Source organism: Lithobates pipiens, unplaced genomic scaffold (genome assembly GCF_037356315.1).
Source record: "Lithobates pipiens isolate NorthernLeopardFrog02 unplaced genomic scaffold, aLitPip1_a1.2 Scaffold_19, whole genome shotgun sequence".
In the NCBI taxonomy this organism is placed as follows: Eukaryota; Metazoa; Chordata; class Amphibia; order Anura; family Ranidae; genus Lithobates; species Lithobates pipiens.
This window is the reverse complement of record NW_027507764.1, coordinates 326,992,175-327,009,799: the sequence shown is the minus strand read 5'-3', so window position 1 is coordinate 327,009,799 and position 17,625 is coordinate 326,992,175. Positions and strand designations below refer to the sequence as shown.

The window sequence follows — 17,625 nt, the reverse complement described above, 5'->3', positions numbered from 1 at the left end:
TTTAATGACAGGGCCTAAGATATCATATTTTATATTTGCTAAACTAATTATAATTAGATATGAGCTATACATTGAAGTTGAACCTGATTTCGATCCAAACTCAAGTCATTCTTTAAAAGGTCAAACTAATGTGGCCATTCATTGTTAAAACAATCAATTACCAATAATGTACTACCTAGCCTTTGAACTGTGGTCAGGTGGCTTAAAGGTGCAAATAATGGGGGTCACTCCCAATAAAAGTCAGACTTCCAAGCACCCTTTTGTTATGCTGTATGGGGATTGTAGGGAATACAGAGAGCTTTTTTTATTGGATTTTTCCCCTTCTATTTCACATTTTCATATTTCTTTTTTACTTTAGGTTTAAAATAATGTTTACAAAAAAACAGCATTGGAGTTTATAGTTTTCACTATTTATGATTCAGCAACATCAACTTGTTCCTGATACAGGCATAGCAGAGTGTGTTGTCACTTTAGGTAGTCATATCCAGTGCACGTTGTCTGACCAAAATGCAGACAACACAAGTTGCCTGGCAACTGACACCCCCATATTGCAGTGGATGCACCATCAACAGATATTTGTGCAAGTACAGAAAAAAAAAACAGACTCTGGGGTTCTTTCACCCTGTCAATGGCTCCTGATTCAGGATGTTTGTACCACTTTGTCACCTTTCGAATAGATGACCAGGATTGTAAGCCCTGATGAGGCAGGGATTCGGGAAATGATCGTTCTGATTTTCCTACCGGAGTGTCACCTGTCACTGCTGCTGGCCTACCACCATTACCAGCTCCTGCCACCTCTGCTGTACTGCCACCATTACCAGCTCCTGCCACCTTTGCCATTACCCGCTCTTATGGATTCTTTTGCCCTATTCCTGTGCTTCAGCACTGTACAAAAATGTCACATATACATTGTGGCAGTTGACTCACATCTGCAAAATTTGTAATTTCATTCTGAGGCATAAATCCTGCAGTGCCTCACATAATTTTCTACAAATTGCTGCAGGGTAAATCATACTCTGTGCCTTTAGTTTGTAGTCTATTCCACTGCTTTGGCAATCAAAAATATGTCTGGTTATTTTCTCTCTGAAATAATACACTATAACTTTAATTTATTAGAGCAAACTGCCTTGTCACTGTGTTTTTAGATTGCAGCCTACCCAAGCTGCTTACATACATACATACATGCATGCACAATATTTGTGACTATTGTCTGTGAAATAATACACCCAAATGTGTATTTCATGATGAAACCTGCCTGGTCTCTCATTCTGAAACTGTTGCCTAATAAAAAGGCTGAGCTAGTGTGCATTGAGTTGGTACTATATTTATGGCTTTTGTTTAAACTATAATACATTCTATTTTTTATTTTATGATAAAACCTGCCTAGTCTCTGCTGACATAGTGTGCAGCAGTCTGTACATTTCAGGCTTTTTGTCTCAGAAGTAACACACTATTTTTTATTTCATGATAAAACCTACTGACTCTGCCTTTGACAATGCGGCTTGTTACAAAGACATAGGGGCTTATTTACTAAAGGCAAATCCACTGTGCACTGCCAGTGCACTTGGAAGTGCAGGCGCTGTAGATCTGAGGGGGACAGGCAAGGAAAAAAAAAATGCATTTTTGCTTGCACATGATTTGATGATAGAAATAAGCAGTGCTTCCCTCATTTCAGATCTTTCTCTCAGATCTACAGCGACTGCACTTGCAGTGCACTTGTAGTATACAGTGGATCTGTCTTTAGTAGATCAACCCAATAGTGTTCACTGAGTCTGTACAATGTATCTGGCTTTTGTTTCAGAACTAACACACAATTTTCTTTCTTTCATAATACCAAAACCTGTCTGGTCACTGTTTCTGAAAGTACAGCCTAGTAAAAAGTATGACATAGTATACATTTAGTCTGTACAATATTTCTCGCTCTGACTCAAAAATAACACACTATATACATTATTTCATGATAATACCTGCCTGATCTCTTGGGCTAATAAAGTGCATTGAGTTTGTAAATTCTCTTACATTTTTTTTAATGTAAAATAGTGCAGCCTCATTTTGATTTCTTGATTAAAAGTGCCTGGTCTCTCCTTGTAAAACTCCAATCTAATAAAAATGCTAACATAATTTGTACAATTGTTCTGCCTTTGTTTTGTGAAACAGTACACTCTAATTGTAATTTCATGATTAAAACATTCTTAGTCTCTCCCCGTTAAACTGTGGCCTAATAAAAGGACTTAGATATTATGCATGAAATTGATACATTATTTCTGTATTTTTTTTTCCTGTGAAACAATACACTGTATTTTGGATTTATTGATTAAATCCTGCCTATTCCATTCCTCTTAAATTGCACTGCTCTGCAATGTACTAGAGCTGCTTACATGTGTGCCTCAGCTGTACAAGATTTCTGTGAAATAATACACTCTGGTTTTAGTTTCTTGATTGAAACCTGCCTGGTCTTTTCTTCTGTGGCCTAGTAATAGTGTATACATGCTGTCGATGGCATCTCTAATAATAATAAATAATGCACTCTTATTTTTTATTTCATAAGCTTGATCTCTCTATGAAATTTGGGTCTACTAAAGCTGCTATAGTAGTGTGCATTGCAATATTTCTGGCTACTCATCTTTCAAGTACTGAAGTTTAATTTCTTATTTCATGATAATACCTGTCTTGTCTCTTTATCTGAAATTGCAGACTAGTAAAACAGCTTACATACTGCGTATTGAGTCTGAAAAATATTTCTGTTCATTGTCTCTGAAAAAATACACTCTGATTTTGATTCCATTATGAAAACTGCTACATCTTTTCCTTTTACACTGCAGCCCAATCAAGATGCTTGTATATTCTTTAACCACTGTAATATATGTGTGACTACTGTATCAGAAATATTGCACTCTAACTTGTATTTCAGGATAAAACTGCCTTGTCTCTGGAAGAGGGATTTCAGTCTTGAACTATTTTTGAGCAGTTGCATAAAAATCATGATACCTGTTGTAAGCTGGTTAAACATTTATTTTTATTTTTTTTGCATTGGTACATGGCAGTGCCCAGGTCCTCATGCCCTTCATTTGACGATGCATTGCCTATTAGTCTTGAAAATAGATTTTCAATCTATAGATAGACCTGATTTTCAAGATTTGCCCCATCCCAAAACACTTCAGTGGGATTTGGATTACATTTTTAGGCTTCAAATATGGTTTGAGAAATGGCCCATGAACTGAACTCAGGTTGATTTGCTCATTCCTGCATATAACCAAGGAGTAGATATGGTACTGAAATAATTAGTTCAACAAGCCCAGTCTTACTGTCCAGTATATTTCTTAAGATCAATTCAACAAGGACCTGCTTCATTACTACAGGGAAAATGTTGGTATTTAGAATTGACTTACTCATCTCTGTAGCTATTACTGTGATATTGTGCCACAAGGACGACTCCCGATCTAGAGGTTTGGATGTAAAAATTGATCCATTTCCAGAATCGATGTTGAATATCCTATCCATGTCTGTGTGTCTATCCACAGAATACCTGAAATTAAAAAGCCCAATGATTAAATGTTGTCCTTTCTCTAACACGTTGCCCAGAAAAGTGTTAACAGCTTTAGTACAGCACATTGAATTAGGAATGACATTTAGAAATTGCTGCTATTTGAAAATAGGAGCAAAAAAAAAGAGCATACAATTACTTAAAAAGCTTGCAATGTCACTACATTGTTAAAAGCAACGTCTTAGTATCAGGAAATATCTAACACTATAAATGTCAAAACATTTTTAATAAAACCTCAGCTTCATAACAACAAGTTCTTGGGTTATTCCCCCTCTGACTAAAGCTTAAATCAGAAGTTTTTTTTAGATACACAACAAGCTGTCCTTACAGCAGTGTCCTTCAAGGTACATGAATTCTATAAAGAGATTTTAAAGTATATTATCAAAGTGCATAGGACACATTAGGATTAACAGAAGTTCATGCACTATACAGCAATTAAGCTATTGTGTAGCGTGCTTGTTGCTGCCGCAGCCTTGACTTTTTCCAATTATCTGTTAATGAAGGAGACATAATCTGTCCTCATTTATACAGCTATATTCAAAATAAGAAACTAAGCCAATTTCTATAACATAGGCTATACCACTTACACCAACCATTAAGACCAAACCAGGATCTGATGTGAAACAATATATCTACATTAATATGAATCAATAATCAATACTTACGCAAACCAATTTCTCAAAATAAGTTTTGGCTGTTTTCATCATGGCAAGCAGAAGTATGCTTCCAAGTGTGTTACCTTCCTCTCAAGGCAGCAGATATCTTTCCTGCCCTCACTTTATGCTTGATATCATGTTTTTGACCTTTGTTATCTTTCTTGATGTCAACCTGAGCTTCATTATACAAGGGTAACAGAGAAAGAATCAGCTGCTGGACAAGTTGCTGATGGGGAAAACTCTTGCGCTAATAGGGAAGTAATAATGAAGGTCTAGGTGTTTTTACTTGCCGTACACATTTGTTGGCCAACAAAATGAAACTAAAAATACAAACATGAGCTTAAAGAACATTGGAGGTAAGTTTAAAAAAAAAAATCCCTATCGCTATCTGTGATTGCATGACTCCGACCCTATCTCGATTGCAGTTGTAATCATGTCCCTACTCCTAGTCCAGACAACACACTATGGTCAAATCATAAAATCACATTTGTGATGTAGGCTACCCATAACATCACCAGACTCTTTGTTCCCCCCGGAGCATTTTCTAAACACTTGTTAATGCCACCATTACAATATTTTGATAGTAACTTCTTTTAATAGGATTACAATGCTCTTCCTTCCACAATGAAAATTACCACAGTGCACCTACCCTTAATGCTTCAGTAGCTGCTTAGATTTTGGGCCATCGATGGCCCTATCAATGAACAGACATAGCCAGCACTGGCCACAGCCCTTTAGAGTCCCAGCACATTGCAGCAGGAGCTTAGGAAATGGTTTTAAAACTCTGCTCTTTCCCACCTGCTCAAGATCTGTCTAGCAGCCTCCCAGCTGCATTACCATTAAAAAAGGTACAGCACATTTCTTTTAAGTCATTTAACACACTAGATTGCATTGAACATGCTTGTTTATCAAACTGTCAAGAAAAAAATAGAGGGTTTAGATGGACTTTAAAGTGGAAGTCCAGGCAAAAACTAAAATCCCTGCATCTACAGCCACCAACATTCTAGCACTAACCTGTCTAGCCCTGAAAAGAAAAAATCAGTTTACAGTGGCAGAAGCTGACATCAGTCATAGAGTTACTATGAGACGTCCATTGACGGATGTGTTCTCTGCACCCGCCTACACAGCAAAGCCGCAACTGACAGCTCAGTGTGGGATCAGAGCTGGAGATGGGGTCGGATTGCCTGCAGAAAAGGTATGTACACTCATTTTTTCTTTTCAGGGCTAGATAGGTTAGTGTTAGAATGTTGGTGGCTATAGATGCAGAGATCTTAGTTTTAGCATGGACTTCCACTTTAAGACTGCTGCATATTTCAGTGACAGTGATGGAGTCACTTTGAGCCACAACATTTTAGTGACAATTGAGGATATCAAATAACAAAAACAAATGTTTCTATCATAGGCTGTATTGTAACACATCTGCATGATGAAAATTCAGAAAAAAAAAAAGAGTTCAGAAAACAGACCCTTGGTTTTACTGTGGTGATGTGAAAGGATATTAAAAAATATACAATGTAGGCAAACTGTCTAGTTGTTAAAGTGTATGCAATTAAAAGAAAATGTATCTAACTTGTTCCCTTTTTGTCCATTGAATATACCATTTAAGTCTCAAAGCTTTTGTTTTATCTGTTTGATAACTAAAATAATAATGCATTAAGGTAAAAAAAAAAAAAGAATATATATATATATATATATATATATACTTTTGGCTTTAGAACCACTTTAAGGTATAAAACATGGCAAAATGTGTACGTATTGCAGAAATGTACTGCATGTTTTTTGCCCTGACATATACTTTAACCTGGCAAAGGAGATCTATCCAGCCAGGACTGGAAACAGACACTAGCATGATTTTATAAGGGGGATAGGGTGAAGGGTTGAGCCTGATGACCCAACTCACCCTGATTAGCTATTGGTGAGCATTAAAACATTTCTGATTGTGACCAAAAGGGTATTAGATTGACTTAGGCAGGCCATAGTCAGTGCACATATCTTTCCTGCAACCACGGGTTGCAGTCAAGAAATTTGCATGGTTCCCCCATTAACAAATACAGTGCTGACAGGGTAAGCTCTCCTGCTGGCACATTGTATTCTCTCAGTGGGGGAAGCTGCCCACCCCCCCCCGGGAGAAGACAGTAATTATTGCTAGCAGCTATAACAGCCGCTAGCAATAATCGCAAGTAAAATCCGACTGGCTGGTTGTACCCAAGTTGATCGATTGTTAAACTTGGAACATTCAGCCTGCCCAAACATAGTTTGAATCAGCAGGAACTGGCTGAGCTTGGAACCATCTTTGGTCGGCCTTATTTAAAACATAATCAGCATCTTTAAACACTGATTAATTTATTTTTTTAAAGGGATCTAATGTATTGTAATTCCATGTGTAGCCAATAAACTCTGGGGTGGGTACTGAGGTGCACCTACTGTAGTACAAAGGTTCATCTCACTCAGAGTACTTTTTGAAATGGTCATTGGTTAAGAGCATCAAATACAGTCAACATGTTTTGGGGGAAAGGTCTCCCCTTTCTTAGGGGCTTGAGCAGTGAATGTCAATAGAATTATGATGCAATGCAATAGGAGATCTATATTAAGGCTTGAAAAAGACTTTCAAATCTTAAAGGCACTATGAACTGATGCCAGTCTAGGACCAGAACAAGGTCCACATACACTATACTTTCATTACGGGTCAGCTCATTTGAAGGAAGATGTAGTCCATTGTATATATCACAACCAAATCTCACTGCTATTGGTCCAGTGCTTTCATCCACACATCAGACATGTATTACAATAGCATTGTAGAAAATTAAGAGCTCCAAAATCAGCCTAATAACCAACAATATTTATGTATATGAAATTTTGATGACAAACTCAAATATCTTCACTGTCCTTAATATATACATTATGAACATCTGCATGAAGGTCTTTCAATGCTTCAATATATATATTCATTAATAAACTGTAGTTTTATGTTTAGTGACTCTTCAAGGAATGGTTGCTTACTGTACAAACACTTACCAAAACATATAAAAAATAATAGAGCCAATGGCTTTCAAAAACAACACATTTTAAATAAAATAAAATAGCTATTGGTATTCGCATGTTCATAATAGCAAAATGATAGCTATGAAAGGCTAACTAAAGTAAAACATACATTATGTGCTCATGTTGAATGATTTATGTTGCTCTGTGTAATTCTGTAAGATCTGCGTCTCCTTATTTTCCTTTCTACATAAGCTAATCATCAGGACACAGTGGCTCCTTAAGGTCTTTTGTTAGAGATAAAGTGCAATTAGAAGCTGCTGTAATTTAAGACCATGCACATAAAACAGAGATACGCCACTCAATAAAAGGGGAAAAGGTAACAAAAAAACAGGAATAAAGTATGCATGAAATGTATGAAAAAGAGAATTAAATCAAAATATTATTCCCAAAGTCTCACCAGAGGAACAAATACTTGTTAAATGTTTCAGGGCACTTAGTGTACATAACACTTGGTTCCATTCAAATCTGTGCTGTGGTGCTAGTTGAAATTCCACCTCCATCTAAAGCCCAAAATATAGGAGTTCCTATAGGCAAGTAACAGGCAGCAGTAAATCCCCCAACCACTTATCATTCCAAAGCTCTGCTTTGTAATCTTTTAGCCCCCTGTGCCACCTCTGATCTCCTCTACCATTTTTTTGTAAATAAACATTACCAGTGTTAAAGCGTACCTTCACTTTTGTTGAGAAAAAAACATTCCCCTCTGTGTGATCTATGCACATTGCAAGGATTATAACAAACTTTGTCGCAGATTCCTACCTTTTGTTATTCTGAAGAAATCCTTGTGTGTTTTTCTCTGCACCTGTTCTGAGGGGGTCTAATGGGAGTGTTTTCATAATTAACTGTCAGGTGTGCAGCTGCAGAGCACTAATGAGGAAATCTGCTTGACCTGCATCCATTTAGACGTGTTTCTATGAAAGTATTTCTACAAAAATTACATTTTTGTTGCAGGGGATGCCTGAAATCTGATTTGTATTTTAGGCAGACTTCTGGGAAAACTGGTGAGCCAATCACACAAGCAGGAAATGATGTTTCTGGGGAGTGGTCAGTACACACACTGTGTATAGAACAACTCCAGGTAGCCATATAGCAATGCATTCCAAGAAAATGACAGAGCTGCAAATTAATTAATAATCATTAATGTTTAATGATATTCACTTACAATATGATTCATATTGCAATTGTATGCTCTATATTATTTTTTCTTTATTTGCTATTTTTTTTGCCCACGAAAGTGGAGTTACGCTTTAAACATTTTTGTCTTAGCCACCAGATATTCAGGGAGAGGGTGGGGTAGTAAGGACTTTTTCACAATTGCTCAAAATACTGATGCTTAACAAACACACCTATAATGCGAGTGGTTCATTGAGTTTGATGCGCGTTCAATGCAAGTTACAATCATTATCCAAATGCCTTATGCGTATTTGATACGCATTTGACACGTGAAGGTACGTTAAAAACGCACCCCAAATGCATTTTTATTGCCTGTTGTGAACAAGTCCTAACTTACCACAAACCCACATTTTTACGGTGCGTTACTATAGTCCTTAAAATCCTACTTTTAATGCTAGTATGAACAGGGCTTAAGACTGTTGACTTGTGTGTACTTTAGTATCTCGTGGACAAGTGTAGTATCTGTCAGCCTGTGTTGTGTGCTGACAGTCTTACTACTCCACTCCTTCAAACTAACATGCTAGTTCTGCCGAAATGAACAAGCCCTGAACTAGCAAGCTGAACTAGCAGGCTCGGTGTTCCCAGCAGGTAAAAGCAGCAAGCACACGGCTGTGATGGGCACTTTAGGAGGCGCATGGGTAGAGGTTGTACAGGCTCAGTGTCAGCGTTCCTGGTAGGTGACAGTAGCAGGCACAAGGCTGTTTCCAGCAGCTTAGGAGGAAGGCCTCAGAAGTCCTCCTGTCACTCAAAACTATTCTTGTAAGCCATAGCAACTATTTCGATTCTTTGGTGCTTCCCTAAGTGTAATGTCCATTTGCACTTTCATCCCCAGAGCAGAAGATTATTTGGGGGAAGGGGGATAGGGATTTGACAGGTTGTCTGATCACAATTATCTCCCTCAAAAGCCTGAGCCATTGGTGTGTTTAATGTGCCAGGTGGATGGATAAGGCTGTGAGCAAAAACCCTAACTCTAGTTGTTCACAGTTTGGAAAAACAGTAAATGAATGCCACTGATCACCACTATAGCAACCAATTGCTGATTCGCTAATCCTTGCCCTTAGACCTGTGGTTAGGTGGCTTAGAAGGGCCAGTAAGGGGAGCTGTTTAATGTGCCGTTTCCCTCCCAATAAAATGAAGGGTTCCCTGCTGTCTTTTGTCAGTGCATGTGGAGTTGAAGTAGATAGGGACAACTGACAGAGCATTTTCAGGGAGATATAGCTACTGCCATATATGGTGCTGTATTGTGCTGCACCACATTGCAGTTTGGTGGGCTGTTTTGGTCCCCTATTCACTCTGCTGTATTGTGCTACATTACTTTGAACTCACTGCATTGTGGTGGGTTACATATATTTGTTCTCAGAATAAACACATCTTTTTGTTCGTGCCGTCAACAACTTCTGTTGGTTTTCAGTTTCTGGGCCCCTCTCGTGGGTCCTTTTGTGAATTGTTGGCTTTTCACACACACAAACACACATTTTTTTAAGTTTCTAATAATTAAAACAATTATCTAATACATATAGTTTAGGGTTTTTGTGCTTTTGGGTTGTGGTTTAGTATTTTAGATATTTTTTAGGGAGGTATATTTTATTTCTATATCATTTTGCTTTTTTTTTTTCTTAATAAAATCTGATAAACTTTACATCCAGTAAGAATGAGGGAAATTTGCACTAAACACACTGCCATTTGTATTTTTCCAAATTTTGCAAGTCAGCACAAAAACAATCGGCTTGGAAAATCTCATGAGCGTAATGGACAGATAGAGTCATTAAGATACATATAATCTCACCAGAAAACAGCTGACAATATTACATAAACATCTTGACCAAGGCTGCATAATCTGTTAATAGGCTGGTTGTAAATGACTAAATGATTAAAAAACAGTACTTAGTATCTGGAAAACCTAATTTAGCCTATTATAAACAATATGGAGGAAGACACATCTGTCAGACTGGGGTTGTGACCTAAACAAACATACAAGTGGGCTGCCTAGAGTTTTATTTTATACAAATTCCTTAGTTATTGACACAATGGCATTACATTAATAATGATTGTCTACACTAATGTACCAAAAAAGTAATGATCAGTTAGGTACCAAACACTCCTATATTACGATGTCCAGGAGGCAGCGATTGGATACATTACCCCTTCAGAGGAAGTCATACATAAAATCAATATCATTTTTAAGGTCTTTGAAATTGTGATTTCATTCTGTGCAATATCATGTTGGCTGTTGACTGTAAAACATGGTCAGCTAGAAGTTTTGATGCAGTTAGGAAAGGGGCATTAGAGAGAGTGTCTGCTGAAATATTTTAAACATTTCAGCCCGCCTAACTCCAAACCCTCAGCTCTCTTGATTGGTGAGGATTGTCTCAGAGACACCCTGTAGAGCAGGGGCGTCCAAACTTTTTCCAAAGAGGGCCAGATTTGATGTAAACATGTGTGAGGGCCGACCATTTTGCCTGACGATCTTTTAACCATTAAAATTCGGTCTAAGTTTGTTCATCTGAGCACTAATACACTGCCCGACACAAATTATCTTGCCTTTGCAGCTGTGTGTGGTGAAGAGATGAGCTTGGGCGTGTTATTTGGATATATATATATATATATATATATATATATATATATATATCTTTTGTGGCCCCCAATGAATCCCCGAGTGCAACTCACTACTAAGGATGAGCTTGGGCATGTTATTTAGATATACCATATTTATCGGCGTATAACATGCAACTTCACTTTAAGAGGGAACTTTTGTGAAAAAAAAAATGTAAATAAAGAACTGTGAAGCAAATAAGGGTCAGTGCCCATCAATACAGCCTAATCAGTGGCCATCTGCAGCCTCACCATTGCCATGAATGCAGCCTCAAATGCAGCCCCACCATTGCCATGAATTCAGCCTTACCATTGCCATGAATGAAGCCATACCATTGCCATGAATGCAGCCTCACCATTTCCATCAGTGCAGCCTGATTGATGCCCATTTGCAGCCTCGGAAGGGACGGTGGGCGGGGGGGGGGGGGGGGGGGGTGTTGCGAGCACCAACAGATTACATACAGGAGAATCTTCTGCACTCTCTAATACAAAGTCTCGCCTTTTATGATACACAGAACAGTTGTCCAATGGCCATGCTTTGGACATGCCTGCTCTAGAAGGTCCATGAAAAGCTGCTGCAATCGGCAGCCAAGAGCTCTCAATTTTCCATCAATACTATGCATTAATGCCAAAAGTGCCCTCGGAGGGCCAGTGCCTCTTTCAGAATTGGACTTATGCTGCAGTGGATTGGACTTAGAACCAAAGATTGAGAACTTTTCTAAGCAGTTTTTCACTTTGAATCCTGTTTGGTTTACTGTTGCTATTGTCTACGTTGTAATATTTTTTAATGTCATGACATTTCTCTTGCATCCCTTTCTCTTTATTTCATGAAAATGATACAATTGTTAAGCTGATTCTCTAACTGCTCTAAACATGAAGCTTCCTGCATGACAGTGAGTATCAGAGACATTCCCCAAAGGTCAGAATTATTACAGCAGATACTATGATTATTGCTTGTTTCTGTTAACACATGAAGTGGTAGCTATTGTTTGTGTGTACAAAGGGTTAACTGCTAGTTAGTTAACTGACCCCATTCATGATCATACTCTTTCGCATGGCATGTACACTGATCTCCTATGAGCTGGAAATTCTATGTACAGGATGAGGCTAATATTACCATTGCCTCAGAAAACAGCAGTGTGAACTTGTTGCTGGCACAGGCAGATCTAGCCTTGGCACAAACCTAGCATACATCACCATATTGTTATATTCACCAAAGCAGCATATCCTCAACCCCCCTATTGCCATAGTCATTATGTCTGGGAGGCCTACAGGGAGAGGCAGAGGTTCTTAACACACAGCTATTAAGGGCCAGGAAGGTTCTGTATCTGCAAGACAACGCAATGGCCTCCACCCTCGGGAGGCAAAGCATGTCTGCTGTTTCTTTCTGGCAGTGGCAGCTATAGGTACATGAAGGAGGTTGTTGAGCCTTTCTTATCTTCTTCCTACTTCTTGGGGCATTTTCCTCAGCAGCTGTAAATGTGCCCTCTTCTTATGCCCTCTACACTCGGTCGGACTTTCTAATGGAAATTGTGTGATTGGATTGTGTTTTCGGAAAATCCGATTGGGCTCCATTGGACTTTTTCCGTCAGAATTTCCGACACACAAAGTTTTAGAGCTGGATCTAAAATTTTCCAACAACAAAATCCGATCGTTTAAATTCCGATCGTGTGTAGACAATTCCGTCACCACGTTCAGACCGATTAGATTTTCTGACAACTTTGTGTGACCATGCGTATGCTAGACAAGTTTGGGCCAAAATCCATTGGAAGAAAAATCAGATGGATTTTGTCGTCGGAAAGTCCGACCGTGTGTACAGGGCCTTACTCTACAGTTAATCCTGCTTTTGCCCCACAGACACGGAAACTGACATGCAGGAAATGAGCTGAATTAATTCAGCACAGCATTAGTAATTTGCTTCAGGAGACAGAATGTGCAAAAATATTGTTATCAGGTGTTGCTGCCCAATGGGTTAGAGAGATGATGAGGGTTGGGATAATGAGGTGGCAAATCGCTCTTGGGTGACAGAGATTATAGAAGAGGCGAATAACAACATCAATGAGACATGGTGTAAACAGGAGCAGCTTGCAGAGGGATGAAAGTCTAAGCCCTTGTACACACGGTCGGAGATTCAGTCAGAATGTGTCCGATCAGAGCGTTTTGTCGGATATTCCGACTGTGTGTGGTCTGCATCGGACTGTTTCCATCGGAATATCTGTCGGACCAACTTTTCCAACTTGCCGGAAATATTTTACGACAAAATGCTCCGATCGGACATACTCCGATCATGTGTAGAGAATTCCGATCGGACAAAGTGCCACGCATGCTCAGATCAAATTCCTACACCAAAGCTTTTGGCTACTAGCGTGAACATAGTCCCGTCGTAACAAAATAACATCATCACGTCGGATTTTCCGACAACTTTGTCCGACCGTGTGTATACAACAGTTTCGGACAAAATCCGTCGGACAAAATCCGACGGATTTGGTTGTCGGAATCTCTGACCGTGTGTACAAGGGCTAAGAAAGGGTTTGAGAGTCCTACCTTACAGCAATCAAAGGGAGAAGACAGTCACCAAGGGCCCACGCTGATTAGAGTAAAAAATAGGCTTCAGCCTTGCTTTAAGTCTCCTAACACCACCCTTTCATCTCCAGCAGCATTTTGTTTTGAAGCAAGCAGGTCTCTCTTTCACAGCTGCTGGAGTGGCAAAACTGCTGGCTTTACAGCTGCCCCTGTTCCAGCTGGCAGTGTCTTCACCCCTACCATGACTTTGCAGCTGGTGCTGCACCACACCTATAAGTATATAACTGTCATTTTTTTCACCCAGCAGACCATCCCTGGCCTCCACTCCTATGTGTAAGTTAATGTACTCATATAAATAATAAAACATTCTGCAAACTAGCCTATACAAGCCCTAATCTACAATTAGCTTTTAGTGTGATTGAAAACAATAAGTGTGACGGTGAATCAAGTGCTTATAGACAGCTGCTATGCATCAATCACAATCTCATAACGTGTGAAAAAAACTGTATAAAAATAGAGAATGCAGAGCTGTGCAATAATAGCCTTAATGATAAAAAAAGTACTATTATAATAACATCAATACTAAAAAAGAGAATTGTATATACATTATAGTGTGAGAATTTGTAAATCAAGCTAGTTCACCAAGAAAAACAAGCAAGTTCACAGTGAAAAAATCCTTCCATCCTTGCAATACCATCAATACTAAGTATACAAAAAAAAGAAATGAATATAAAATATGGTGCTATGAAAATGAGTTAATCAAGCAAGTTCACAGTGAAAATCAAGCAAGTTCACATTGAAATAAATCCTTCCATTAAATAAAATGTGTACCAAGAAAACAATGTCCTCAGTAATCTTCAAATCCTCAGATATTAAAGTGCATAGGTTCAATAATACTCCATAAAGTGATTCTTGTGAAGAAAAATCCTGTTCAGTAAGAAGGTGACTTTGCACATGTGCTTCCCCACCCTCCGTGTGACTGCGCTCACCTCAAGCAGTGTGACCACACAACTAAGTTTGGTCCAAATTTGCTGTTGAACCACTCCTGGGCTCTGAGTTAAGATGTTTTCAGCAGGATCCCACGATTACATCCACAAGCATGATACTGTCTCTACGGGCTAATCACGTGTTTTCCTCAGAGGGATCTGATTGGATGGTGGAGACTACTAGGTAGTAGTAGTCTCCACCATCCAATAAGATCCCCCTGAGGAAGACACGTGATTAGCCCTGTGTTGTCACATGTAGTTGAAGGGCCAGGACAGTGGAGGAGACAGTTTCATGCTTGTTTGAGCAGACTACTGGCGACACATAGGATTTGAAGCTACCTGGAAGAGGTTTTTTGCTATTTTATGCTTTGTATAGTTTGGTGCGCTGGAAGAACCATTGAAACCTGAGTACCCTGATCTTATTTTTTTAATTAAACTTATAAACACACAATAATACACTATCCAGCCTCTTTCTTATTTTAACATTGAGGATATCCTCTGTGGATGTAACCGTGGGATCCTGCTGAAACCTTCTTAACTCTTATTATTCTTATTATTCTTATTATATTTTTTATGTATGTTTTTGATGAATTTAAAAAAATTTTTGATTTTGTGATTTTGTTTTTTTTGGGTTGTTTTGTACAAATATTTTTTTCAATAATAAAAAGAATTTTTGGTGACAAACGTACTGCACTATAGGAACAATTTTTTCATCCCTTTGAGGATCTATTGGCTTGCCTTTAACCGTTTTAAAGAGGAATCACCCGAATTATAAAGGAGTGAAAGAAGGTGGAGGATCTGGCTGACAAGCATCTGGAGATTGAGATACAACACGCACGTACAGTAACCCCCTGGGGGTACAGGGATCTGGTGAGTGGGGACCCGAGGGGGCGAGCACAGAAGTCACCGACCTTTTCTGAATGAGCACTAAAGTCACCTTATTGTTTATTCGTATGAAGAACTGCTACATACAGACTGTACACTTTTTTCTATGAAACTTTTCTATGAAATTTTGCAGATCTTGCACATTACAATTTAACCACTTCGCTCCCCCCGTTTAGCCGAAAGATGGCTACAGAGTGGACGCTATCTGCTGGGAGGCCGTCCCTGGACGTCCTCCTGTTTACTTCCGCAATGCGCGCTCCCGGGAGCGCGCATCGGGAAAGTTCTGTGTTGGCCGTGTCCCTCGGACACAGCCAGTCACAGATCTCTGTAAACGGCCAATCACAGCTACCGTTTACAGCGCGATCGGCCTATCCAATGAGAGATGATCTCATATGTAAACATATGAGATCATCTCTCAGCGCCGCTCTCCCTACTTACACAGACAGCGTGTGAGAAAGGAGAGATGAATGGCTGCAGCGGCCGTAAGTGAAAACAAAAGTTAAAAAAAGTGCCATCCGCCCCAGAGCCATCCTCCCCCAGTGCCATCCGCCCCAGTACCATCCTCCCCAGTGCCATCCACCCCAGTGCCATCCTCGCCCAGTGCCATCCTCCCCAGTGCTACCTGCCCCCAGTGTCACCTGTTAGTGCTATCTGTCCCCAGTGTCATCTGTTAGTGCTATCTATCCCCAGTGCCACCTGTTGTCAGTGCCATTTGTCCCCCAGTGCCATCTGTCATCAGTGCCACATATAAGTGACATCTGTCATCAGTGCCACGTGTCATCAGTGCCACATAGTGCCATCTGTCATCAGTGCCACATATTAGTGCCATCTGTCATCAGTGCCACGTATCAGTGCCATTTGTCGTCAGTGCCACCTGTCAGTGTCGGTTGCCATCTGTTGTCAGTGTCCCGTGTCATCAATGCCACTTATCAGTGCCATCTGTCATCAGTGTCACTCATCATCGGTGCCATGTATTAGTGCCATCTGTCATAGGTGCCACGTATTAGTGCCACGTATTAGTGCCATCTGTCATCAGTGCCACATATTAGTGCCATCTGTCATCAGTGCCACGTATTAGTGCCACGTGTCATCAGTGCCATGTATAAGTGCCATCTGTCATCATTGCCACGTATAAGTGCCATCTGTCATCAGTGCCATGTATAAGTGCCATCTGTCATCAGTTATTCCCAAATAAGCTGCGCTATACTGATCCGATAAATGCTATGTGAAGCAAATGAGTGAATAAATAAAGCATGAAATCAAAAAATATTAACAAAGTGCAGACAGGGAAATGCATATACTAATGTTCAAATATTAGTCCATCATCCCATCAACAAAAAACGTTTTGCTTGTAATCTCCAACGTGTTTTAACCAGTTGCCGACCGCCGCACGACGATGTACGTCGACAGCATGGCACGGGCAGGCATATTGGCGTACATGTACGTCCCTTGCCTCCCGCAGGTCGGGGGCCCGATCGGGCCCCCGCCCGGTGCCTGCGGCGGTCGGTTTTCGTCCGGGAGCGATCCGGGACGAGGGGGCGGCCATTCATTCATGGCCACCCCCTCGCGATCGCTCCAGACGAATAGGAATCCCCCGTGACATCACTTCCTCTCCTGTGATGTAAACACAGGAGAAGAAGTGATGTATTCTCTCCTCCGTGTCGGTATTTTTCGTTCCGACACGGAGGAGAGCGGATCGGTGAGTTGCACCAACACTCTACACACACAGTAGAACATGCCAGGCACACTCACACCCCCCCCGATCACCCCCCCCAATTACCCCTGCCCCCCAGTCACAGTGACACCAATGTCATTTTTTTTTTTTTTTTGCATTGGTGTCATTTGTGACTGTAATAACTGTTAGGGCAGTTAGGGTTAGCCCCCTTTAGTTTTAATGTACCCCCCTAACCCCCCCAATAAAGGTTTAACCCCGTGATCACCCCCCGTCGCCAGTGTCACTAAGGCTGGGTTCACATTGCAGCGGTTTATGAGAACGAATGTGATTCGCACCGCACTGCAGTGCAAATCACATCCGATCTCTGTGCGATTCGAGTTCAGCCATTCGCCGCACCCGCCACACCCGCCGCACCCGCCGCAAATTCGCACGGGACCCTTTTTTTGGCCCGCAGCAGAATCGGATCGCATGGGTGTTCACACCATGCGATCCGAGTTTGCAGATCGCACTGCGATATGCGAACTGATCTGGGGGTGTCAGTAACATTTCACT

At 40.3% G+C, this 17,625-nt stretch overlaps 1 protein-coding gene across 2 annotated transcripts in view; it reads right to left on the bottom strand.

The window, feature by feature from the left end:
* Nucleotides 1-17,625, bottom strand: part of LOC143996781 (cadherin-6-like) — a 495,985-nt gene that overhangs the window by 42,989 nt on the left and 435,371 nt on the right. For both annotated transcript variants that reach the window (XM_077492041.1, XM_077492042.1), the window contains exon 8: nt 3,390-3,526. In XM_077492041.1, coding sequence (XP_077348167.1) covers nt 3,390-3,526 — 137 coding nt within the window. The remainder of the gene's footprint in view (nt 1-3,389; nt 3,527-17,625) is intronic.